The sequence below is a fragment of the Salvelinus fontinalis genome, chromosome 31 (assembly GCF_029448725.1).
Source record: "Salvelinus fontinalis isolate EN_2023a chromosome 31, ASM2944872v1, whole genome shotgun sequence".
Lineage (NCBI taxonomy): Eukaryota > Metazoa > Chordata > Actinopteri > Salmoniformes > Salmonidae > Salvelinus > Salvelinus fontinalis.
In genome coordinates this window covers 5,763,635-5,791,341 of record NC_074695.1, presented here as the reverse complement: position 1 = coordinate 5,791,341, position 27,707 = coordinate 5,763,635, and the positions used below count along the sequence as shown (strand labels likewise).

The 27,707-nt window shown below is 45.7% G+C and overlaps 2 protein-coding genes and 1 long non-coding RNA gene across 4 annotated transcripts in view; all 3 read left to right on the top strand.

Moving 5' to 3' along the window:
• The first annotated feature begins 2,171 nt into the window (after positions 1 to 2,171).
• LOC129829452 (uncharacterized) lies at positions 2,172 to 6,332 on the top strand. Its single transcript, XR_008755393.1, has 2 exons — positions 2,172 to 4,281; positions 5,247 to 6,332. It is a non-coding gene; the product is annotated as an uncharacterized LOC129829452 (long non-coding RNA).
• A 21-nt stretch (positions 6,333 to 6,353) lies between these two features.
• On the top strand, positions 6,354 to 7,382 carry LOC129829469 (uncharacterized protein DDB_G0287625-like; the record flags this gene model as incomplete). The annotated part of the gene is made up of 1 exon (XM_055891168.1): positions 6,354 to 7,382. A coding segment is annotated over one exon (1,029 nt), but the record flags the coding sequence as incomplete, so codon positions are not given.
• The window catches only part of LOC129829449 (PDZ domain-containing protein 4-like), a 60,995-nt gene continuing 40,517 nt past the window's right edge, over positions 7,230 to 27,707 (top strand). Inside the window, exon 1 of one of the 2 annotated variants that reach the window (XM_055891154.1) lies at positions 7,230 to 8,049. In XM_055891154.1, coding sequence (XP_055747129.1) covers positions 7,990 to 8,049 — 60 coding nt within the window. In that variant the 5' untranslated portion in view covers positions 7,230 to 7,989. The remainder of the gene's footprint in view (positions 8,050 to 27,707) is intronic. The other variant, XM_055891153.1, reaches the window with a different exon arrangement.

The following is a 27,707-nucleotide window of genomic DNA, read 5'->3' as shown; positions in this document are numbered from 1 at the left end:
ATCTCTAGAGAGACCTGAAAATAGCTGTGCAGCAATGCTCCACATCAAATCTTACAGAGCTTGAGAGGATCTGCATTGAAGAATGGGAGAAACTCTCCAAATACAGGTGTGCCAAGCTTGTAGCGTCATACCCAAGAAGACTCAAGGCTGTAATTGCTGCCAAAGGTGCTTCAACAAAGTCCTGAGTAAAAGGTATGAAAACTTTAGTAAATGTGATATTTACATTTTTTTCATGTTTTTTTTGTGAACAAAAAATATAACCTGTTTTTGCTTTATCATTATGAGGTATTGTGTGTAGATTGATGAAGGGAAAAAAAGATTTTATCCATTTTAAAAGAACACTGTAACGTAACAAAATGTGGAAAAAGTCAAGGGGTCTGAAAACTTTCCAAATGCGCTGTATATCTCTCTACTGTGATAATCACCTCTCAGATACATATATCTTGTTATTCACCTTAGATACACAGTACCAGTCAAATATTTGGACAGACCAAGGGTTTTTTCTTTATTTTTTTACTATTTTCTACATTGTAGAATATTAATGAAGACATTAAACCTATGAAATAATACACATGGAATCATATAGAAACCAGAAAAGTGTTAAACCAACCAAAATATAGTTTATATTTGAAATGTCTTCAAAGTAGCCACCCTTTGCACACTCTTGGCATTCTCTCAACCAACTTCATGAGGTAGTCACCTGGAATGCATTTCAATTAACAGGTGTGCCTAAAAGTTTTTTTGTGGAATTTTTTGTTGTTTTTTTTGTTCTTATTTAGCCAATCAGTTGTGCTGTGACAAGGTAGGGTATACATAATATATAGAAATAGTAATATTTGGTAAAAGACCAAGTCCGTATTATGGCAAGAACAGCTCAAATAAGCAAAAAGAAACGACAGTTAATCATTACTTTAAGACGTGAAGATCAGTCAACAGACCCCACTCTGAAAGGACACCACATTGGGTGCTGGTTGCAGAGACCCCACTCTGAAAGGACACCACATTGGGTGCTAGTTGCAGAGACCCCACTCTGAAAGGACACCACATTGGGTGCTAGTTGCAGAGACCCCACTCTGATAGGACACCACATTGGGTGCTGATTACAGAGACCCCACTCTGAAAGGACAACACATTGGGTGCTGGTTACAGAGACCCCACTCTGATAGGACACCACATTGGGTGCTGGATACAGAGACCCCACTCTGAATGGACCCCACTCTGGGTGCTGGTTCATATTACTCAGAGGGTTAATAATGGTGTAATGAATGCAAAACACTGCAGATATCATTATGGTTTCAGGGCTTTTCTATGAGACGATCAACATTATGCACTATGCTGTGCTCTGTCGTGCTCTTCTTTACAGCCAACTGTTTATTTAACTGTATTTACATGGCTCAGATACTGTTTATTTAACTGTATTTACATGGCTCAGATAGTGTTTATTTAACTGTATTTACATGGCTCAGATAGTGGGATTTGATTTGGTATTCATTATGCTGCTTTTATTCCTTCCTTCCTTCCTTCCTTCCTCTGTCTGTCCCCTTCCTTCCTTCCTTCCTCCCTCCCTCCCTCTGTCTGTCCAAACAGTTTAATGCCTCTCCTCCAAAACAAACCACTTAATTTGTGTTAGTCTGACACAAACATGTGATGCAGAACAGTTGTTCAACAGAGATACAGGGAGAGGCAGAACGGAGAGATACAGAGAGTATGCAGGATGGGGGAGGAGGCGGAACGGAGAGAGACAGAGAGTATGCAGGATAGGGGAGGAGGCAGAACGGAGAGATACAGAGAGTATGCAGGATGGGGGAGGAGGCTGAACGGAGAGATACAGAGAGTATGCAGGATAGGGGAGGAGGCAGAACGGAGAGATACAGAGAGTATGCAGGATGGGGGAGGAGGCTGAACGGAGAGAGACAGAGAGTATGCAGGATAGGGGAGGAGGCTGAACGGAGAGAGACAGAGAGTATGCAGGATAGGGGAGGAGGCGGAATCGGAGAGATACAGAGAGTATGCAGGATGGGGGAGGAGGCGGAACGGAGAGAGACAGAGAGTATGCAGGATAAGGGAGGAGGCAGAACGGAGCAGCAAATGAGGACATGGTGAAAGAAACCGTGGGAGGGAGGGAGGGAGGGAGGGAGGGAGGGAGGGAGGGAGGGAGGGAGGGAGCAGAAGAGAGGATATCTGTCGGCCACCAGAGGGAAAATGTGTTGTGGCTGCTAGATATTGGCTTTTGCTGCTGCGCTGCTTAGCCTGCGTACTACAGTATCTCAGCCTGCAGCTGTGGAGCAGAGCAGCACAGAATAGACCAGAACAGAACAGGATACGCTACAGCTTTAACACACTGAAGGAAAGAGGAGGAGGAACACGAGAACACCTTCACAGCGCCAGCTCCACAGCGCCAGCTCCACAGCGCCAGCTCCACAGCGCCAGCCTCACAGCGCCAGCTTCACAGCTCCAGCTCCACAGCGCCAGCCTCACAGCGCCAGCTTCACAGCCTTTTGTATTGAGAATCATTGGTGCAGGACCAGAGAAGGAGCAGTGAGATACAGCACAGCTAGAGACATCTGCATCAGCCAGCCGTTCAGGACCAGAGAGAGAGGGAGCGCGATTATAGCAGCACGCAGACAAGAGACACGTCTGTGACAAACCTGAAAGGAAGGGATACTCAGACAGTTTTTGGACTACGGTGGACTACAGTGTCTGTGCCTTAGTAAGGACTCAGTGAATCACAGTCCTTAGCAGGTAGATGGATTCAGTGATTCAGTGATTCAGTGATTCAGTGATTCAGTGATTCAGTGATTCAGTGATTCAGTGATTCGGTGATTCGGTGATTCGGTGATTCGGTGATTCGGTGATTCAGTGATTCAGTGATTCAGTGATTCGGTGATTCGGTGATTCGGTGATTCAGTGATTCGGTGATTCAGTGATTCAGTGATTCAGTGATTCAGTGATTTAGTGATTCAGTGATTCAGTGGTGCGTCTGTATGGGATGTGGTGAACTACAGCGTTGCCCTAGTAGGATCCTCGGAAGTCAGACGTTGTGCGGAGGGTTTTGCTAATCCCTTGGATTAACCTTTCAGACTTCAAGAAGAGAAAAGAGGAGTGAGGATTCAGTGTCACTCTGTCCCCTCATCGTGACTACAAACGCCTTTTCTAAGGTGGAGTTTTCATCAACCTTTCATAGTGACTGAAGAGGACGAGATAGAAGATATGGATTCCTACATATCTAGCTAAATCATCTGATGGTTTCAGTGTGGTAATTTACTTTCTTTTTTTTTTTGAAATGTAAACCTCATGCGTTTCTTTTCTGTCCTCCCATTCTTGAATTTAGTAACATACTCTGTACGCGTTACTAGGGCTGTACAAGTTAGACATGAATCCTTATTTTAAAGGTAAGAGATACGTTCACACTGGTCAGATTTAAAGATTCAGCACATAAAGATAAAGGCTGAAATGTCATGACAAACGATGGCAGTTTTTTTGTAGTAACCTAACAAAAAAAAAATACAGAGAAAACACAATGAAACTCAGACAGTTCCCGAAGAAACACGAGATCACTAACGTCCCTCCAGGCAGAGCCTTTAAGACACCGAAACGAGATCACTAACGTCCCTTCAGGCAGAGCCTCCAGGCAGAGCCTCCAGGCAGAGCCTCCAGGCAGAGCCTTTAAGACACCGAAACGAGATCACTAACGTCCCTTCAGGCAGAGCCTCCAGGCAGAGCCTCCAGGCAGAGCCTTTAAGACTCCGAAACGAGATCACTAACGTCCCTTCAGGCAGAGCCTCCAGGCAGAGCCTCCAGGCAGAGCCTTTAAGACACCGAAACGAGATCACTAACGTCCCTTCAGGCAGAGCCTCCAGGCAGAGCCTCCAGGCAGAGCCTCCAGGCAGAGCCTTTAAGACTCCGAAACGAGATCACTAACGTCCCTTCAGGCAGAGCCTCCAGGCAGAGCCTCCAGGCAGAGCCTCCAGGCAGAGCCTTTAAGACTCCGAAACGAGATCACTAACGTCCCTTCAGGCAGAGCCTCCAGGCAGAGCCTCCAGGCAGAGCCTCCAGGCAGAGCCTTTAAGACACCGAAACGAGATCACTAACGTCCCTTCAGGCAGAGCCTCCAGGCAGAGCCTCCAGGCAGAGCCTCCAGGCAGAGCCTTTAAGACACCGAAACGAGATCACTAACGTCCCGTCAGGCAGAGCCTCCAGGCAGAGCCTCCAGGCAGAGCCTCCAGGCAGAGCCTTTAAGACACCGAAACGAGACGAAGGGACAGTGGAGAGTACCAACAGGTAAAACCCATTAACCATCTGACTTCTGACACATCAGGGATACCTGACTGTCAACACAACATTGTATTTATTTTGACGTTCCACATGCTTCTACATGTATTGTTTACACCCCACTGGCCCAGCACATGTACACAATTAACATGTCCATAAGAAGAATAAGCCAGAAGTTGTAAAGGCCTACATCCTGGGTATCTGAGAGTAAGCTAGTAAAGCACAGAATACATCATAGATCACTGACTGCTGTTCTCTCAGGCAGGCGGGTGGGCGGGCGGGCGGGCGGGCGGACGGACGGACGGACGGACGGACGGACGGACGGACGGACGGACGGACGGACGGACGGACGGACGGACAGACAGACAGACAGACAGAGCATTAACAGTGGGTAGTGGTAGTGAGTAGGAGTGAGATAATGATGATGCTCCGCAGGGGAGATACAGTGGATTGGGTAATGTTCACAGTGGATTGGGTAATGTTCACAGTGGATTGGGTAATGTTCACAGAGTGCTATTCCCTCTATGGGGAGAAGCCTTCTGCTTTCAACTTTGATGATGGAGGCTCGTCGTTGAGGAAATTCACCGGGAGGAACAGCTATCTCTCTGGAAGTGAATGCAAAGTAGTCGCTACTTAATTATCTATACACATGGGTACACTATCGTTTCTTCTGTGCTTTGTTTTCACTACCCAGAGCCAGAGAAATATATAAGAAATGGAAAATGTTATTGTTATAAATTGAAAAATATTCCCTGAGGAGAACAGTGAGATTAAAGTATTTTGCTTGTGATCTGTTCCAGTAGAAAATTTGATCAAATAAAATACAAACATCCCATTCCTTTTTTCTCCCATCTCAATCCGTACATTTTATTTAACAATTTTTGACAAAAAAATCTGTTCTCATGCCTAAGCTCAAATACACCTGTACACGTGTGGAAGTTGGCTAGTTCTTGTTTTTGCCTTGAAAATCACAGAAGCTGAAAGAAAAGCACAGAAGCTGAATGAAAAGCTCAGAAGCTGAATGAAAATCACAGAAACTGAATGAAAAGCTCAGAAGCTGAATGAAAAGCTCAGAAGCTGAATGAAAAGCTCAGAAGCTGAATGAAAAGCTCAGAAGCTGAATGAAAAGCACAGAAGCTGAATGAAAAGCTCAGAAGCTGAATGAAAAGCACAGAAGCTGAATGAAAAGCACAGAAGCTGAATGAAAAGCTGAGAGGAAAAACACGGAAGTTGGCTTTATTGGTACTTTGCTAAACATGTCTTTCTTCGAGGAGGGATTCTTTTCAAATATCCACTAATGGATGGGTGATGGACATGGATTGTCTGACCATTTCTCATCTCTAATGGAGATCCTCATCACTGACACTTCGTTGAACTAAAGAGGACCCAGCGTCTGAGGCCTGAGGACAGTTGAGTCAGCTTGGTGCTGGCCACACGACTCTACCACAGTGGATCTCAGATATCCTCATCATTGGCACCTAACAAACTAACCTACGGAGTCTGTGCAGAAACAAACTAACCTACGGAGTCTGTGAAGAAACAAACTAACCTACGGAGTCTGTGCAGAAACAAACTAACCTACGGAGTCTGTGCAGAAACAAACTAACCTACGGAGTCTGTGCAGAAACAAACTAACCTACGGAGTCTGTGCAGAAACAAACTAGCCTACGGAGTCTGTGCAGAAACAAACTAACCTACGGAGTCTGTGCAGAAACAAACTAGCCTACGGAGTCTGTGCAGAAACAAACTAACCTACGGAGTCTGTGCAGAAACAAACTAGCCTACGGAGTCTGTGCAGAAACAAACTAACCTACGGAGTCTGTGCAGAAACAAACTAACCTACGGAGTCTGTGCAGAAACAAACTAACCTACGGAGTCTGTGCAGAAACAAACTAGCCTACGGAGTCTGTGCAGAAACAAACTAACCTACGGAGTCTGTGCAGAAACAAACTAACCTACGGAGTCTGTGCAGAAACAAACTAACCTACGGAGTCTGTGCAGAAACAAACTAACCTACGGAGTCTGTGCAGAAACAAACTAACCTACGGAGTCTGTGCAGAGCTCACACAACACGGTGATTGAGGCCCGAATACATCAGAGCGAGGAGGACTAGAGTCAGGACAAGATCCAGGACCAGATCCAGGACCAGATCCAGGACTAGAGTCAGGACCAGATCCAGGACTAGAGTCAGGACTAGATCCAGGACCAGATCCAGGACTAGATCCAGGACTAGAGTCAGGACCAGATCCAGGACTAGATCCAGGACTAGAGTCAGGACAAGATCCAGGACAAGATCCAGGACCAGAGTCAGGACCAGATCCAGGACTAGATCCAGGACTAGATCCAGGACTAGAGTCAGGACCAGATCCAGGACTAGATCCAGGACTAGAGTCAGGACCAGATCCAGGACTAGAGTCAGGACTAGAGTCAGGACAAGATCCAGGACCAGAGTCAGGACCAGATCCAGGACTAGATCCAGGACCAGATCCAGGACTAGAGTCAGGACCAGATCCAGGACTAGAGTCAGGATCAGATCCAGGACCAGAGTCAGGACCAGATCCAGGACTAGATCCAGGACTAGAGTCAGGACCAGATCCAGGACTAGAGTCAGGACTAGAGTCAGGACAAGATCCAGGACCAGAGTCAGGACCAGATCAAGGACTAGATCCAGGACCAGATCCAGGACTAGAGTCAGGACCAGATCCAGGACTAGAGTCAGGACAAGATCCAGGACCAGATCCAGGACTAGAGTCAGGACCAGATCCAGGACCAGATCCAGGACCAGATCCAGGACCAGATCCAGGACCAGAGTCAGGACCAGATCCAGGACTAGATCCAGGACTAGAGTCAGGACAAGATCCTGGACTAGATCCAGGACTAGAGTCAGGACTAGATCCAGGACTAGAGTGAGGACAAGATCCAGGACTAGATCCAGGACTAGAGTCAGGACCAGATCCAGGACTAGATCCAGGAGTAGAGTCAGGACAAGATCCAGGACCAGAGTCAGGATCAGATCCAGGACTAGAGTCAGGACTAGAGTCAGGACCAGATCCAGGACTAGAGTCAGGACCAGACCCAGGACCAGATCCAGGACCAGATCCAGGACCTGATCCAGGACTAGAGTCAGGACCAGATCCAGGACTAGAGTCAGGACTAGATCCAGGACTAGAGGCAGGACCAGATCCAGGACCAGATCCAGGACTAAAGTCAGGACCAGATCCAGGACTAGAGTCAGGACTAGATCCAGGACTAGAGTCAGGACCAGATCCAGGACTAGAGTCGGGACTAGATCCAGGACTAGAGTCAGGACCAAATCCAATACCAGATCCTGGACTAGATCCAGGACTAGAGTCAGGACCAGATCCAGGACCAGATCCAGGACCAGATCCAGGACTAGAGTCAGGACCAGATCCAGGACCAGATCCCAGGACCAGATCCAGGACCAGATCCAGGACTAGATCCAAGACCAGATCCAGGACCAGATCCAGGACCAGATCCAGGACTAGATCCAAGACCAGATCCAGGACCAGATACAGGACCACATCCAGCACCAGTTCCAGGACCCGATCCAGGACTAGATCTAGGACCAGATCCAGGACCAGATCCAGGACCAGATCCAGGACCAGATCCAAGACCAGATCCAGGACCAGATCCAGGACCAGATCCAGGACCAGATCCAGGACCAGATCCAGGACTAGAGTCAGGACCAGAGTCAGAATGGGGTGTAACATGTGTGTGGTGAACCGGCCGGAGCAACAGTACAAGGTCATGTTCCAGGTGAGAACCTCTATTGGCCCCCCTCCCTTCTGCTCACCTCACCTCACTCCACCAGGGTTGGGGTCAATTCAGTTAAACTGGTTCTGACCCCAACCCTGCTCTCCAAAGGTTCATGACCCCTTCATATCTATCTCTTTCTCTACAAGCGTGTGATGTACTGTGTGTCTGCCTGCTTCAACCATTTAATTCCTTTTGGGGCTGTAATTCATCTTCTACACATCAACATTGGGGCAACTCAAATCAATGTTTCCAGGGAGTGGCATTTGATTGATGCTTTTCCGATCGTAGTCCATTTTAATAGGGATATGATTTTTACAAAGGTGTCAAGAACCATTTTCAGAGACATGTTAACTATCAATAGCACCAGCATAGACCATGTTGAGTATCACAGGTAGGCCCTGCTCATCCATAATGTAGAACAGCTAATACGACTATTGATTAGAGTCGCTAGATCACAGAGATGAAGCTATTGGTCTCCTCTGGTTAAAGTTATTATGTGGTCAATTGCCTTCAGAAAGTATTCTCACCCCTTGGCGTTTCCCCATTTTGTTGTGTTACAACCTGAATTTAAAATACAATAAATTAGGATTTTGTGTCACCTCATAATGCCAAAGTGGAATTATGTTTTTGAACTTTTTTTTATTCTTTTTTTTTTTACAAGTTAATTAAAAATGAAAAGCTGAAATGTCTTGAGTCAAAAAGTTTTCAACCATTTTGTCATGGCAACGCCTAAATACATTCAGGAGGAAACATTTGATCAATTAACAAGTCACATAATAAGTTGCATGGACCTATTCTGTGTGTAATAATAGTGTTTAACATGATGCACTGCATATTATCTACGCAAAGTCGCTTTTCCCCTACCTACATCAATTCAAATCAAATTGTATTTGTCACATGTGCTGAATACAACCTTACAGTGAAATGCTTACTTACAAGCCCTTAACCAACGACGCAGTTTTAAGAAAAGTAAAACATAAGAAATACAAATAGTTAAAGAGCAGCAGTAAATAACAATAGCGGGGCTATATACAGGGGGTTACTGTACAGATTCAATGTGGAGGCTATATACAGAGGGTACCGGTACAGAGTCAATGTGGAGGCTATATACAGGGGGTACCGGTACAGAGTCAATGTGGAGGCTATATACAGGGGGTACCGGTACAGAGTCAATGTGGAGGCTATATACAGGGTGTTACGGTACAGAGTCAATGTGGAGGCTATATACAGGGGGTACCGGTACAGAGTCAATGTGGAGGCTATATACAGAGGGGTACCGGTACAGAGTCAATGTGGAGGCTATATACAGGGGGTACCGGTACAGAGTCAATGTGGAGGCTATATACAGGGGGTACCGGTACAGAGTCAATGTGGAGGCTATATACAGGGTATAATGGTACAGAGTCAATGTGGAGGCTACATACAGGGGGTGCCGGTACAGAGTCAATGTGGAGGCTATATACAGGGTGTTACGGTACAGAGTCAATGTGGAGACTATATACAGGGGGTACTGGTACAGAGTCAATGTGGAGACTATATACAGGGGGTACCGGTACAGAGTCAATGTGGAGACTATATACAGGGGGTACCGGTACAGAGTCAATGTGGAGGCTATATACAGGGGGTACCGGTACAGAGTCAATGTGGAGGCTATATACAGGGGGTACCGGTACAGAGTCAATGTGGAGGCTATATACAGGGGGTACCGGTACAGAGTCAATGTGGAGGCTATATACAGGGGGTACCGGTACAGAGTCAATTTGGAGGCTATATGCAGGGTGTTACGGTACAGAGTCAGTGTGGAGGCTATATACAGAGGGGTACCGGTACAGAGTCAGTGTGGAGGCTATATACAGGGGGGTACCGGTACAGAGTCAATGTGGAGGCTATATACAGAGGGGTGCCGGTACAGAGTCAATGTGGAGACTATATACAGGGTGTACCGGTACAGAGTCAATGTGGAGGCTATATACAGGGGGTACCGGTACAGAGTCAATGTGGAGGCTATATACAGGGGGTACCGGTACAGAGTCAATGTGGAGGCTATATACAGGGTGTACCGGTACAGAGTCAATGTGGAGGCTATATACAGGGTGTTACGGTACAGAGTCAATGGGGAGGCTATATACAGGGTGTTACGGTACAGAGTCAATGTGGAGACTATATACAGGGGGTACCGGTACAGAGTCAATGTGGAGGCTATATACAGGGGGTACCGGTACAGAGTCAATGTGGAGACTATATACAGGGGGTACCGGTACAGAGTCAATGTGGAGGCTATATACAGGGTGTTACTGTACAGAGTCCGTGTGGAGGCTATATACAGAGGGGTACCGGTACAGAGTCAGTATGGAGGCTATATACAAGGGGGGTACCGGTACAGAGTCAATGTGGAGGCTATATACAGAGGGGTACCGGTACAGAGTCAATGTGGAGACTATATACAGGGAGTACCGGTACAGAGTCAATGTGGAGACTATATACAGGGGGTACCGGTACAGAGTCAATGTGGAGGCTATATACAGGGGGTACCGGTACAGAGTCAATGTGGAGGCTATATACAGAGGGGCACCGGTACAGAGTCAATGTGGAGGCTATATACAGGGGGTACCGGTACAGAGTCAATGTGGAGGCTATATACAGGGGGTACCGGTACAGAGTCAATGTGGAGGCTATATACAGGGGGTACCGGTACAGAGTCAATTTGGAGGCTATATACAGGGTGTTACGGTACAGAGTCAGTGTGGAGGCTATATACAGGGGGTACCGGTACAGAGTCAATGTGGAGGCTATATACAGGGGGTACCGGTACAGAGTCAATGTGGAGGCTATATACAGGGTGTTACGGTACAGAGTCAATGTGGAGACTATATACAGGGGGTACCGGTACAGAGTCAATGTGGAGACTATAAACAGGGGGTACCGGTACAGAGTCAATGTGGAGACTATATACAGGGGGTACCGGTACAGAGTCAATGTAGAGGCTATATACAGGGGGTACCGGTACAGAGTCAATGTGGAGGCTATATACAGAGGGGTACCGGTACAGAGTCAATGTGGAGGCTATGTACAGGGGGTACCGGTACAGAGTCAAAGTGTCAATGTGTGGGGGATACCAGTGTCGAGGTAATTATGTATATGCAGGTAGGGTTATTAAAGTGGCAATGCATAGATCATGGTAGCAGCAGTGTCGGGTGGGGGTGCAAATAGTCCGGGTAGCCGTTTAATTAGCTGTTCAGGAGTCTTATGGCTTGGGTTTAGAAGCTGTTTAGAAGCCTCTTGGACCTAGACTTGGCGCTCGGGTACCGCTTGCCGTGCGGTAGCAGAGAGAACAGTCTATGACTGGGGTGGCTGGAGTCATTGACAAATTTTAGGGCCTTCCTCTGACACCGCCTGGTATAGGGGTGGTAGATGGCAGGAAGCTTGGCCCTGGTGATGTATTGGGCCGTTCGCACTACCCTCTGTAGTGCCTTGCGGTCGGATGCCGAGCAGTTGTCACACCAAGCAGTGATGCAACCCATCAGCATGCTCTCGGTGGTGCAGCTGTAAAACCTTTTGAGGATCTGAGGACCCATGCCAAATCTTTTCAGTCTCCCGAGGGGGAATAGGTTTTGTCGTGCCCTCTTCACGATGTCTTGGTGTGTTTGGACCATGTTCGTTTGTTGGTGATGTGGACGCCAAGGAACTCGAAGCTCTCAACCTGCTCCAGTACAGCGCAATCGATGAGAACGGGGGCGTGCTCGTTTCTCCTTTTCCTGTAGTCCACAATCATCTCCTTTGTCTTGATCACGTTGAGGGAGAGGTTGCTGTTTTGCACCACACGGTCAGGTCAGGGCACAATGGTGTTGAACGCTGAGCTGTAGTCAATGAATAGCATCCTCACATAGGTGTTCCTTTTGTCCAGGTGTGAAAGGGCAGTGTTGAGTGGAATAGAGATTGCATCATCTGTGGATCTGTTGATGCGGTATGTAAATTGGAGTGGGTCTAGGGTTTCTGGGATAATGGTGTTGATGTGAGCCATTACCAGCCTTTCAAAGCACTTCATGGCACGTGCAGGGGTACAGGTTAGTCAAGGTAGAAATTACCACATTGACTCGGTACTGGTATATAGCCTTGTTATGTAATTTTCTTGTCTTATTTTTTTATATATTTTTTTTAATCTGTAGTTCATTTAGTAAATAATTACGTTGTATTCGACGCATGTGACAAATACAATTTGATTTGATTGTATTTTTGAATTCTTACCTCAACTCTGTACCCAACACATACAATCAGTCGAGCAGTGACCTTCAAACACAGATTCAACCACAAAGACCAGGGAGATTTTCTAATGCCTCGCAAAGAAGGGCACCTATTGGTAGATGGGTGAAAAAAAATAAACTGTATATACAGTTGGCTGGGGGGGAGGGAGGTGTGAGAGTGAGAGGTGAGAATGTATTTAACCCCTTTTTTTGGTCAATAAAAAGTATCCATAACATACATTTTTTCGACTGGTACCGGATGACCTTCAGACGATTCTTGCGAGGCCTGTGGGCGTCCTACAGCAAAATAACTGACATCTACGTATTTGCGAAAGTCTCACCTTTACACCGTGTTTGCGAAAGTCTCACCTTTACACCGTGTTTGCGAAAGTCTCACCTTTACACCGTGTTTGCGAAAGTCTCACCTTTAAACCGTGTTTGCGAAAGTCTCACCTTTACACCGCGTTTGCGAAAGTCTCACCTTTACACCGTGTTTGCGAAAGTCTCACCTTAACACCGTGTTCGCGAAAGTCTCACCTTTACACCGTGTTTGCGAAAGTCTCACCTTTACACCGTGTTTGCGAAAGTCTCACCTTTACACCGTGTTTGCGAAAGTCTCACCTTTACACCGTGTTTGCGAAAGTCTCACCTTTACACCGTGTTTGCGAAAGTCTCACCTTTACACCGTGTTTGCGAAAGTCTCACCTTTACACCGTGTTTGCAAAAGTCTCACCTTTACACCGTGTTTGCGAAAGTCTCATCTTTACACCGTGTTTGCGAAAGTCTCACCTTTACACCGTGTTTGCGAAAGTCTCACCTTTACACGGTGTGTAGCCCAAACTGTTCTGAAGCTACAGACAAAAGTTGTCAGATCGGCTGTACCGATTTCAGACGAGTCACAGACATAAAGCAAAATGGAGAACACTATTGTGTTCATAAGAGTCTCATCTTTCCATAGAAGGATTCAAAATAGTTTTGTAGGCCAAACCGTTCGGATGCTACCAGGCAATTTTGTTGCGAAGACCGATTTTCGGGATGCCTCATGGTCTGACACACTCTAGCTCTGTCACCTTTCACCACAGATGCGGAAGTGTAACACAGACAGATGCGGAAGTGTAAAACAGACAGATGCGGAAGTGTAACACAGACAGATGCGGAAGTGTAACATAGACAGATGAGGAAGTGTAACACAGACAGATGCGGAAGTGTAACATAGACAGATGAGGAAGTGTAACACAGACAGATGCGGAAGTGTAACATAGACAGATGAGGAAGTGTAACACAGACAGATGAGGAAGTGTAAAATAGACAGATGAGGAAGTGTAACATAGACAGATGCGGAAGTTTTACACAGACAGATGAGGAAGTGTAACATAGACAGATGAGGAAGTGTAACACAGACAGATGCGGAAGTGTAACACAGACAGATGCGGAAGTGTAACACAGATAGATGCGGAAGTGTAACACAGACAGATGCGGACGTGTAACATAGACAGATGAGGAAGTGTAACACAGACAGATGAGGAAGTGTAACACAGACAGATGAGGAAGTGTAACATAGACAGATGCGGAAGTGTAACACAGACAGATGCGGAAGTGTAACATAGACAGATGAGGAAGTGTAACATAGACAGATGAGGAAGTGTAACACAGACAGATGAGGAAGTGTAACACAGACAGATGAGGAAGTGTAACATACACAATGTAAAACCTGACATCTCCAGATTAAACTGACATATTTTTATATGGGGATTTATTTATTTTTTTGCTAATAAGATTTCCGCAGGGGCGTGGACATTGGCCTTAAGGGTTAAATGCAGTAGTCTGTTGTGTTCATCACTTTAAATGCAGTAGTCTATTGTGTTCATCACTTTAAATGCAGTAGTCTATTGTGTTCATCACTTTAAATGCAGTAGTCTATTGTGTTCATCACTTTAAATGCAGTAGTCTATTGTGTTCATCACTTTAAATGCAGTAGTCTATTGTGTTCATCACTTTAAATGCAGTAGTCTGTTGTGTTCATCACTTTAAATGCAGTAGTCTGTTGTGTTCATCACTTTAAATGCAGTAGTCTATTGTGTTGATCACATTAAATGCAGTAGTCTGTTGTGTTGATCACATTAAATGCAGTAGTCTGTTGTGTTGATCACATTAAATGCAGTAGTCTGTTGTGTTGATCACATTAAATGCAGTAGTCTGTTGTGTTCATCACTTTAAATGCAGTAGTCTATTGTGTTGATCAAAGCTGTTCCTGTTTTCATAGTCGTACTTTAGCCAGAGGGCTTTGACTCCTGATTTAATTTCATTCAACCTGATCATCTGAAGGGGTTTCCATTACTGCAGCTCTCTCCCTCTCCCTCTCCCTCTCCCTCTCCCTCTCTCCCCCTCTCCCCGTCCTCCTCCCCTCTCTCCCTGTCCCCCGTCCTCCTCCCACCTCTTTCCCTCTCCCCGTCCTCCTCCCCTCTCTCCCTCTCCCCCGTCCTCCTCCCCTCTCGCCCTCTCCCTTGTCCTCCTCCCCTCTCTCCCTCTCCCCTGTCCTCCTCCCCTCTCTCCCTCTCCCCTGTCCTCCTCCCCTCTCTCCCTCTCCCCCGTCCTCCTCCCCTCTCTCCCTCTCCCCTGTCCTCCTCCCACCTCTCTCCTTCTCCCCCGTCCTCCTCCCCTCTCTCCCTCTCCCCTGTCCTCTTCCCCTCTCTCCCTCTCCCCTGTCCTCTTCCCCTCTCTCCCTCTCCCCTGTCCTCCTCCCCTCTCTCCCTCTCCCCTGTCCTCTTCCCCTCTCTCCCTCTCCCCCGTCCTCCTCCCCTCTCGCCCTCTCCCTTGTCCTCCTCCCCTCTCTCCCTCTCCCCTGTCCTCCTCCCCTCTCTCCCTCTCCCCCGTCCTCCCACCTCTCTCCCTCTCCCATGTCCTCCTCCCCTCTCTCCCTCTCCCCTGTCCTCCTCCCCTCTCTCCCCTCTCTGTGTGTGTGTCTGTGTATTATTTCACCTTGCAGCCTAGGGCTACTCCTCAGTCCTCCTCACCAGATGGCTGCTTCTGTAACCCCCACAGCAACACAGCCCTCCTGACACAATTCAAATCACATTTTATTTGACACATGCAACCGAGTACAACAGGCGTAGGTAGACTTCACAGGGAGTACTAGTACAAGATCAATGTCCAGAGGTACGAAGTATTTTAGGTAGATATATACAGTACCAGTCGAAAGTTTCGACACACCTACTCATTCCAGGGTTTTCCTTTATTTTTACTATTTTCTACATTGTAGAATAATAGTGAAGACATCAAAACTATGAAAAAAACACATACGGAATCATGTAGTAACAAATCTAAATATAGTTCGTATTTGAGATTCTTCAAATAGAGACATTTTGCCTTGCTGACAGCTTTGCACACTCCTGGCATTCTCTTAACCAGCTTCACCTGGAATGATTTTCCAACAGTCTTGAAGGAGTTCCTACATATGCTGAGCACTTGTTGGCTGCTTTTCTTTCACTCTGTGGTCCAACTCATCCCAAACCATCTCACTTGGGTTGAGGTCGGTGATTGTGGAGGCCAGGTCATTTGATGCAGCACTCCATCACTCTCCTTCTTGGTAAAATAGCCCTTACACAGTCTGGAGGTGTGTTGGATCATTGTCCTGTATCACTACAGAATTCTGTGGTAGCCATGTGGTCGAGGGGAATTCCACCTTATGATGTGAATATCGACTCGTATGACTGGCAGGTTGTTACAGCAGCAGCTATGTTGTTACAGATGAACCGGAGTTGCTCGACCCAGTATTAGAACTCTGAGCTTCGCTTTTAAAAAATATTAGCCTTGTCAGAAATGCTACAAAAAGGTAGCACATCGTTGGTTCTTAATGGACAGAAATAAGCATGTGAGAGCGATAAATTATATATTTAATAAAAAGGGTTGCACTTTCAAATGTTGCCAACCCCCCCCCCCCAAAAAAATTAAAATCTAATGGTGACTTTAATGACACTATAGTCTTGTTTTAATCCAAGGTCTAGAATTTGAGCTTGGTGGGTAAAGAAAATAGTCAGAAAATGTAAAATGCTAACAAACCTGTTAAAAACCTGGTATGTGGTTCTCGTGAAGTGTGTTATCTACCTCCAGCTGATTTGAGAAATTTCATCAATATTAAATAAAACAATATTATTATGCTTTGGCATTAGTTCCTGCCAAAGCAGCAGCTACTCGTCCTGGGGGTCCACCAAAATTAAGGAACTTTTTTAAAAACATTACAAATTATTTACAGCAGTTTTCACAACATATTAGGTGTGTGTCATCAGACCCCTATTCTACTATCACATATCTACAACACAAAATCCATTTGAACGTGTGTGTAAAGTTGTCACGCACTGACCGTAGAGATCCTTTCTATGTCTCTATTTGGTTTGGTCAGGGTGTGATTTGGGGTGGGCATTATATGTTCTTTAGTTCTATTATTTGTGTTTCTATGTTTTGGCCGGGTATGGTTCTCAATCAGGGGCAGCTGTCTATCGTTGTCTCTGATTGGGAATCATACTTAGGTAGCCCTTTTTATGTCTCTATTTGGTTTGGTCAGGGTGTGATTTGGGGTGGGCATTCTATGTTCTTTAGTTCTATTATTTGTGTTTCTATGTTTTGGCCGGGTATGGTTCTGAATCAGGGACAGCTGTCTTTCGTTGTCTCTGATTGGGAATCATACTTAGGTAGCCCTTTTCCCTCCTTTCTTTGTGGGTAGGGCACTATCGCCCTTAAGCTTCACGGTCGTTTTTGTATTGTTTATTGTTTTGTCAGCGTCATTCTAGTAAAAAGAAAATGTAAGCTCACCACGCTGCGCTTTGGTCCACTTCTTACGACGGCCGTGACAAAAGTACATATGTTAACGTGGGTTTGTATACATGTGTCTGTGCCAATGTTTGTGTTGCTTCACATTCCCTGCTGTTCCATAAGGTGTTTTTTTAATCTGTTTTTTTAAATCTGATTTTACTGCTTGCGTCAGTTACTTGATGTGGAATAGAGTTCCATGTAGTCATGGCTCTATGTAGTACTGTGTGCCTCCCATAGTCTGTTCTGGACTTGGGGACTGTGAAGAGACCTCGTGGCATGTCTTGTGGGGAATGCATGGGTGTCTGAGCTGTGTGCCAGAAGTTGAAACAGACAGCTTGGTCCTTTCAGCATGTTAATACCTCTCATAAATACAAGTAGTGATGAAGTCAATCTCTCCTCCACTTTGAGCCAGGAGAGATTGACATGCATATTATTAATGTTAGCTCTGAGTGTACATCCAAGGGCCAGCCAATTGCAATTTTCCTAAGTCCCTCTTAATGGCTCTTAATGGCACCTGAAGACACGACTGAACAGTAATCCAGGTGTGACAACTAGGGCCTGTAGGACCTGCCTTGTTGATAGTGTTGTTAAGAAGGTTAGAAACTAGGGCCTGTAGGACCTGCCTTGTTGATAGTGTTGTTAAAAAGGCAGAGCAGCGCTTTATTATGGACAGACTTCTCCCACATCTTAGCTACTACTGCATCAATATGTTTTGACCATGACAGTTTACAATCCAGGGTTACTCCAAGCAATTTCGTCACCTCAACTTGCTCAATTACCACATTTCCAGATTTTAGTTGAGGTTCAGGGTTTAGTAAATGACTTGACCTTCTATTTTGATATTTTCAGTGGCACGCCCCCATAAAGAAAATGAGAATTAAAAACAGGTTCAGCCCCTGGTTCAACCGTGATCTGGCAGAGTTACTCCACCTCAAGAATACCATTTGACAAAAGGCTTGGCACACTTGCATACTCAGGCTGACTGGCTCTCGTTCGGGCAAATGAGAAATAAGTGCACTCAGGCTATCTGGAAGGCCAAAGTTAGTTACTTTAAGGAGCAGTTCTCTCTCTGTGGGTCTAACCCCAAGAAGTTCTGGAAAACAGTTAAAGACCTGGAGAAGAAACCCTCCTCCTCCACAGCTGCCCATGTCTCTCAATGTTGATGATGTGGTTGTTACTGACAAGGAGCACATGGCTGAGCTCTTTAATCAACACTTCATTAAGTCAGGATTCCTATTTGACTCAGCCATGCCTCCTTGCCCATCCAACATTTCCTCATCTCCCATCCCTTCTAATGTGACTATCCCCGATGCTTCTCCCTCTTTTTCCCCTGCCCCGCTACAAAGTTTCTCCCTGCAGACGGTGACTGAGTCTGAGGTGCTAAAGGAGCTCCTTAAACATGACATCAGAGTCAGATGGTTTAGACCCTTTCTTCTTTAAGGTTGCTGCTCCTATCATCACCAGCCTATTTCTGACCTGTTTAACCTGTCTCTCCTCTCTGGGGAGGTTCCCATTGCTTAGAAGGCAGCCACGGTACATCCTTTAATTTAAAGGGGGAGATCAAGATGATCCTAACTGTTATAGGCCTAGTTCTATTTTGCCCTGTTTATCAAAAGTTTTAGAAAAATTTGTCAATAATCAACTCACTGGCTTTCTTGATGTCTGTAGTATTCTCTCTGGTATGCAATCTGGTTTCAGCTCAGGTTATGGATGTGTCACTGCAACCTTAAAGGTCCTCAATGATGTCACCATCGCCCTTGATTCTAAGCAATGTTGTGCTGCTATTCTTATTGACTTGGCCAAAGCTTTTGATACGGTAGACCATTCCATTCGTGTGTTCTGGCTAAGGAGTATTGGTGTCACTGACGGGTCTTCTTCTGTATGTTCCACAGTAGACGTACCAAAACACCATATGTTCCACAGTAGATTAATAAAAACACTGTATTTTCCACAGTAGATGAATCAAAACACTGTTTGTTCCACAGTAGTGATAGCTTCATGAATAAATATCTGCTCTGTCATTGAAGAGCAGAATCCAATGTTTTGTCTTCATAGTTTGATAGTGATTCAGGTGAATCTCCAGGGAACATATTGCAGTTCTAACACACGGGGAAAAGACGTCACTTCAACGTTCATTCCATGTTGGTTCAATGTCATATCATTGAAATTACGTGGAAACAACATTAATTTAAACACTGGCGGCGTGAATCATTAAACCAGACTGGAGACATTTGAATGAATCATTAAACCAGACTGGATACATTTGAATGAATCATTAAACCAGACTGGAGCCATTTGAATGAATCATTAAACCAGACTGGAGCCATTTGAATGATTCATTAAACCAGACTGGAGCCATTTGAATGAATCATTTAACCAGACTGGAGCCATTTTAATGAACCATTATACCAGACTGGAGCCATTTGAATGAATCATTAAACCAGATTGGAGCCATTTGAATGAATCATTGAACCAGACTGGAGCCATTTGAATGAATCATTAAACCAGACTGGATCCATTTGTATGAACCGGTAGGTAGCCTGGTGGTTAGAGTGTTGGGCCAGTAACCATTAGGTTGCTAGATTGAATCCCCGAGCTGACAAAATATAAATCTGTCCTTCTGCCCCTGAACAAGGTAGTTCACCCACTGTTCCCCGTTAAGCCGTCATTATAAATAAGAATTTGTTCTTTAACTGACTTGCCTAGTTAAATAAATAAAAAAACATTCAGCCAGACTGGACCATTCCATCATTATTAATCCTTCACACTACACCCACTCTGTGTGTCTGGCTGGCAGTCAGACTCTCTTCTCTTCTTCTCCCCTCTCTCCCTTTCTTCCTCTTTCCCTGTCTCACTGTCTCCCTGTCTCCCTGTCTCCTTCTCTCCCTGTCTCCCTGTCTCCTTCTCTCCCTGTCTCCTTCTCTCCCTGTCTCCCTGTCTCCTTCTCTCCCTGTCTCCCTGTCTCCTTCTCTCCCTGTCTTCCTTTCTCCTTCTCTCCCTGTCTTCCTTTCTCCTTCTCTCCTTCTCTCCCTGTCTTCCTTTCTCCCCTCTCTCCCTTTCTTCCTCTTTCCCTGTCTCCCTGTCTCCCTGTCTCCTTCTCTCCCTGTCTCCCTGTCTCCTTCTCTCCCTGTCTCCCTGTCTCCCTGTCTCCTTCTCTCCCTGTCTCCCTGTCTCCTTCTCTCCCTGTCTTCCTTTCTCCTTCTCTCCCTGTCTTCCTTTCTCCTTCTCTCCTTCTCTCCCTGTCTCCTCTCCCTGTCTCCTTCTCTCCCTGTCTCCCTGTCTCCTTCTCTCCCTGTCTCCCTGTCTCCTTCTCTCCCTGTCTCCCTGTCTCCTCTCCCTGTCTCCCTGTCTCCTTCTCTCCCTGTCTCCCTATCTCCTTCTCTCCCTGTCTTCCTCTTTCCCTGTCTCCCTGTCTCCCTGTCTCCGTCTCTCCCTGTCTCCCTGTCTCCGTCTCTCCCTGTCTCCCTGTCTCCTTCTCTCCCTGTCTCCTTCTCTCCCTGTCTCCTTCTCTCCCTGTCTCCTTCTCTCCCTGTCTCCTTCTCTCCCTGTCTCCTTCTCTCCCTGTCTCCCTATCTCCCTGTCTCCCTCTCTCCCTGTCTCCCTGTCTCCTTCTCTCCCTGTCTTCCTTTCTCCTTCTCTCCCTGTCTTCCTTTCTCCTTCTCTCCTTCTCTCCCTGTCTCCTCTCCCTGTCTCCTTCTCTCCCTGTCTCCCTGTCTCCTCTCCCTGTCTCCCTGTCTCCTTCTCTCCCTGTCTCCCTGTCTCCTCTCCCTGTCTCCCTGTCTCCTTCTCTCCCTGTCTCCCTGTCTCCTTCTCTCCCTGTCTTCCTCTTTCCCTGTCTCCCTGTCTCCTTGTCTCCCTGTCTCCTTCTTTCCCTGTCTCCCTGTCTCCTTCCCCTGTCTCCTTCTCTCCCTGTATCCCTGTCTCCCTCTATCATTGACTCCCTCACTCTCTTCCTCTCTTTCTCCTTCTCTCCACGTCTCCTTCTCTCCCTGTCTCCCTGTCTCATTATCTCCCTGTCTCCTTCTCTCCCTGTCTACCTTTCTCCCTGTCTCCCTCTCTCCCATTCTCCCTGGTTCCTTCTCTCCCTGTCTACCTCTCTCCCTGTCTCCCTCTATCATTGACTCCTTCACTCTCTTTCCCTCTCTCTCTTTGTATCTGTCAGATTTGTCTCAATGGGATGCCGTTGCCAAGGCAACTGGGGTCATTAGGCAAGGCTGTGCTTCCTCACACTGACACGCAGAGAGACACAGTAATGAAAACACACACACACATAGGCACACACACATAGGCACACACACACAGGCACACACACACACACGCACACACACACACACACACACACACACACACACACACACACACACACACACACACACACACACACACACACACACACACACACACACACACACACACACACACACACACACACACACACACACACACACACACACACACACACACTCGCTACTCACACCCTCAAATACACAGAAGGAAACAGCAACCAACCCAAGCCATTAAGTCTTTATACAATGACACATGTTTAATCCCTTTGGTACTATGTTCACATGAATGTGGGGGAATTTTCAGAAAACACAGTCAAAAAAAACTCTAGTCTGATAATACAGTCTGACAATCAAAACCTTTCGTTGTACATTCATTTTGTTTGTAGAAATCTTTCACCACACAACCGCTGAACCAAAATATGAGTGAAATATAATGACTACATCCCATTTAATCACCATCAAAATACAACCTAATCATGTCTTACCAATGTAGTTATCTTAACCACCATTTAATCCAATAGCAACGAATGTAAGACGTGTTCCTTTGAATGTAGTACGCGAAAGTAGAGTAAATTACTGTATATTACACTGTTTTTACGTTAAAGGAAATACACATTAGTCATTAAAATTGATTGAAGAACAAATTTCCCATAATTTCTGTCCCATGTGTGCTCCTTGAAGACATCTTTCAAATCCAATTTATTTTATAAAGCCCTTCTTACATCAGCTGATATCTCAAAGTGCTGTACAGAAAACCCCAGCCTAAACCCCCCCCAAAACAATGTCATCAAAATGTCAGAAATGAAAGCAACGTAATGTTTAGCAGGCACTAGTTTGAAAATAAACCGTTGTCTTGATCATGTAGCCACAGGTTCTCATCGGAAAAAACTTTTCTTGGCGAATCCAAGGCTGACATACCGTAAGTCTAGATTGAAATCATTGTACGCCTCATCCCTGGCCTGTAGTAGGGTGGTACGCCCATGGGAAGGACGATCATACGTCTTCAACCTGTATCGTAATCGTGTATTGTATTTTACAGTATTGTATTGCGGTGGTCCTGTACCTGGCTCAGTTCATGAGAGAATTTTTTAATTTTTTAATTTCACCTTTATTTAACCAGGTAGGCTAATTGAGAACAAGTTCTCATTTGCAACTGCGTCCTGGCCAAGATAAAGCATAGCAGTGTGAACAGACAACAACACAGAGTTACACATGGAGTAAACAATAAACAAGTCAATAACACAGTTGGGGGAAAAAAAGAAAAAAAAGAGAATCTATATACAATGTGTGCAAAAGGCATGAGGAGGTAGGCAATAAATAGGCCATAGGAGCGAATAATTACAATTTAGCAGATTAACACTGGGGTGATAAATCATCAGATGATCATGTGCAAGTAGAGATACTGGTGTGCAAAAGAGCAGAAAAGTAAATAAATAAAAACAGTATGGGGATGAGGTAGGTAAATTGGGTGGGCTATATACCGATGGACTATGTACAGCTGTAGCGATCGGTTAGCTGCTCAGATAGCAGATGTTTAAAGTTGTTGAGGGAGATAAAAGTCTCCAACTTCAGAGATTTTTGCAATTCGTTCCAGTCGCAGGCAGCAGAGAACTGGAAGGAAAGGCGGCCAAATAAGGTTTTGGCTTTAGGGATGATCAGTGAGATACACCTGCTGGAGCGCGTGCTACGGGTGGGTGTTGCCATCGTGACCAGTGAACTGAGAAAAGGCGGCGCTTTACCTAGCATAGCCTTGTAGATGACCTGGAGCCAGTGGGTCTGATGACGAACATGTAGCGAGGGCCAGCCGACTAGGGCATACAGGTCGCAGTGGTGGGTGGTATAAGGTGCTTTGGTAACAAAACGGATGGCACTGTGATAAACTGCATCCAGTTTGCTGAGTAGAGTGTTGGAAGCTATTTTGTAGATGACATCACCGAAGTCGAGGATCGGTAGGATAGTCAGTTTTACTAGGGTAAGTTTGGCGGCGTGACTGAAGGAGGCTTTGTTAAGAAATAGAAAGCCGACTCTAGATTTGATTTTGGATTGGAGATGTTTGATCCAACGTTTATACAGATGTAGGATCTTAATTTGAGCAGTTTCTCCCAGCAGGAAAATCATTCTGCAGCAACAGGAAATGTTAACTATTGCATCGATTACAATGAATTGACATTTTTGTAGGGATTGATACATTTTAAAGTCTAAATCACAATTTTAGAAGCCTTTTTATTAAACCTAGAATAAAGTACAAGTTTGCATTTCCTGTCGGCTGTCATTACATCTGTAGATGGTCCCTGAAGACTCTGGTCTGAAGATCATGAGACTAACAAGACGCCAACCCTTACCAGAAGCCTACCAACATGTACATGGTGTCCCTATAGACTCACCTAACTATGCTGTGAGGACCAATCACTGGATCCAGTCTCTGGTGTCCCTATAGACTCACCTAACTATGCTGTGAGAACCAATCACTGGACCCAGTCTCTGGTGTCTCTATAGACTCACCCAGCTATGCTGTGAGGACCAATCACTGGACCCAGTCTCTGGTGTCCCTATAGACTCACCTAACTATGCTGTGAGGACCAATCACTGGATCCAGTCTCTGGTGTCCCTATAGACTCACCTAGCTATGCTGTGAGGACCAATCACTGGACCCAGTCTCTGGTGTCTCTATAGACTCACCTAGCTATGCTGTGAGGACCAATCACTGGATCCAGTCTCTGGTGTCCCTATAGACTCACCTAACTATGCTGTGAGGACCAATCACTGGACCCAGTCTCTGGTGTCCCTATAGACTCACCTAACTATGCTGTAAGGGCCAATCACTGGATCCCGTCTCTGGTGTCCCTATAGACTCACCTAACTATGCTGTAAGGGCCAAACACTGCAGATCAGAAAGAAACTAGCCTGGTATCAGATCCAACAGAGAGTTACATTAGCCTTGTTTGACACCCATTATGGGCATGAGTGGATTGGGGAGCGGAGGAATGATGGGGGTGAGGGGTCAATCCAGGGATAGAGAGAAGGGGATGTTAGAGAGAGGGTTAGGGATAGAGAGAGAGGAGGGGAGGGGGAGATGAGAGAGAGAGAGAGATATAAACATCCTTAGCAGAAGGGTTTAAGGTTCATGAGGCTTTGATTGAGTCCTCTCAGCCGTGATGAAAACATGAGGGGGTGATGGGGAAAGCGGGAGAGGGAGAGACGGAGAGAGAGAGAATGGTACAGGGAGATGGAGGATGGGAACAAGGATAGAAATGTGCAATGATTGGGTACAGTGAATAGCCAATGAGTTCTGGGAATCATTGAGTGGCCAATGAGGTGTGGGAATTAGTGAATAGTCAATGAGGTGTGGGAATCATTGTGTAGCCAATGAGGTGTGGGAATTAGTGAATAGTCAATGAGGTGTGGGAATTAGTGAATAGTCAATGAGTTATGGGAATCATTGAGTAGTCAATGAGGTGTGGGAATTAGTGAATAGCCAATGAGGTGTGGGAATTAGTGAATAGTCAATGAGGTGTGGGAATCATTGTGTAGCCAATGAGGTGTGGGAATTAGTGAATAGTCAATGAGGTGTGGGAATTAGTGAATAGTCAATGAGTTATGGGAATCATTGAGTAGTCAATGAGGTGTGGGAATCATTAAGTAGTCAATGAGGTGTGGGAATCATTGAGTAGTCAATGAGGTGTGGGAATTAGTGAATAGCCAATGAGGTGTGGGAATTAGTGAATAGTCAATGAGTTATGGGAATCATTGAGTAGTCAATGAGGTGTGGGAATTAGTGAATAGCCAATGGGGTGTGGGAATTAGTGAATAGTCAATGGGGTGTGGGAATTAGTGAATAGTCAATGAGGTGTGGGAATTAGTGAATAGCCAATGGGGTGTGGAAATTAGTGAATAGCCAATGGGGTGTGGGAATTAGTGAATAGTCAATGAGGTTTCGGAATTAGTGAATAGCCAATGAGGTGTGGGAATTAGTGAATAGCCAATGAGGTGTGGGAATTAGTGAATAGTCAATGAGTTATGGGAATCATTGAGTAGTCAATGAGGTGTGGGAATTAGTGAATAGCCAATGAGGTGTGGGAATTAGTGAATAGTCAATGAGTTATGGGAATCATTGAGTAGTCAATGAGGTGTGGGAATTAGTGAATAGCCAATGAGGTGTGGGAATTAGTGAATAGTCAATGAGGTGTGGGAATTAGTGAATAGTCAATGAGGTGTGGGAATTAGTGAATAGCCAATGGGGTGTGGGAATTAGTAAATAGTCAATGAGGTGTGGGAAAAAGTGAATAGCCAATGGGGTGTGGGAATTAGCGAATAGTCAATGAGATGTGGGAATTAGTGAATAGCCAATGAGGTGTGGGAATTAGTGAATAGCCAATGAGGTGTGGGAATTAGTGAATAGTCAATGAGGTGTGGGAATTAGTGAATAGCCAATGAGGTGTGGGAATTAGTGAATAGCCAATGGGGTGTGGGAATTAGCGAATAGTCAATGAGATGTGGGAATTAGTGAATAGTCAATGAGGTGTGGGAATTAGTGAATAGTCAATGAGTTATGGGAATTAGTGAATAGTCAATGGAGTGTGGGAATTAGTGAAAGAGTGGTTAGGGGGTTAGGGACCGAGTGGTTACTGGTTATGATTCAACACTACACTAGACAGGACAGGAGTGGTTACTGGTTATGAATCAACACTAGATAGGACAGGAGTGGTAACTGTTTATGAATCAACACTAGACAGGACAGGAGTGCCCAGCTATTCTAAGGAACGAGAATGTTTTTGTAATGTTACCACGTAATGTTCCCCTGATGTTTGAGGGTCCAGTTTTGGGAACATTCTCTATATATATTGAACATAGATATAATGGAAAATGTTGGTCCCGTGTTTCATGTGGTGAAAAAAAAAATCCCTGACAGTTTCGAAAAACACACAAAAGCTTTTTTTCTCAAAATGTTTGTGAAGAAATGTATTCACATCCTTGTTAGTGAGCGTTTCTCCTTTGCCTCAGATAATCCATCCACCTGACAGGTGTGGCATATCAAGAAGCTGATTAAACAGCATGCTCATTACACAGGTGCACCTTGTGCTGGGGGGACAATAAAAGGCCACTCTAAAATGTAATGTTAATTTCTCTACCATATGCCACCGTCCAACGTCGTTTAAGATCATTTTGCAGTACATCCAACCGGCCTCACAACCGCAGACCACGTGTAACCACGCCAGCCCGGGACTTTTACAGCCGGCTTCTTCACCTGCGGGATCATCTAAGAACAGCCACACGAACAGCTGATGAAACTGTGGGTTTGCACAACCGAAGAATTCCGGCGGAAACTGTCAGAAACCGTCTCAGGAAAGCTCGCCTGCGTGTTCGTCATCCTCAACAGGGTCTTGACCTGACTGCACTTTGGCTTCGTAACCGACTTCAGTGTGCTCTTCTCAGATTAATCCTGTTTCAACTGTTCCTTGAAAAGTGGCAGACAGCGTATCTGGTGTCGTGTGGGCGAGAGGTTTGCTGATGTCAATGTTGTGAAGAGAGTGCCCCATGGTGGCGATGGGGTTACGGCACAGGAGGCTGCTGATGGGAGGACGGCTCATAACAATGGCCGGAACGGAGCAAATGGAACGGCAACAAACACCTGCTAACCATGTGTTAGATGTATTTGATACCATTCCACTGATTCCGCCCCGGTCATTACCACGAACCCGTTCTCCCATATTAAGGTGCCACCAATCTCATGTGAGTTATGGTATGGGCAGGTATAAGCTACAGCCAACGAACACTATCACATTTTGTCCATGGAAATGTGAATTCACAGAGATACGGTGACGAGATCTTGATGCCCGTTGTCTTGCCATTCATCCCCCACCATCACCTCATGTTTCAACATGATAATGCACGGCCTCATGACCCAAGGATCTGTACAGAATCACTGGAAGCTGAAAATGTCCCAGTTCTTCCATGGCCTGTATACTCTTTTATTGAACCCTTGTGTTACCAGTTAAATTGACTGAGAACACGTTCTCATTTACAGCAACAACCTGGGGAATAGTTACAGGGGATGAATGAGCCAATTGGAAGCTGGGGTTTATTAGGTGACCGTGATGGTATGAGGTTCAGATTAGGAATTTAGCCAGGACACCGGGGTTAATGCCCCTACTCTTACGATAAGTGCCATTAGATCTTTAGTGACCACAGAAAGGCAGGACACACACACACACACAAACACACACACACACACACACAAAGACACAAAGACACAAAGACACACACACACACACACACACACACACACACACACACACACACACACACACACACACACACACAC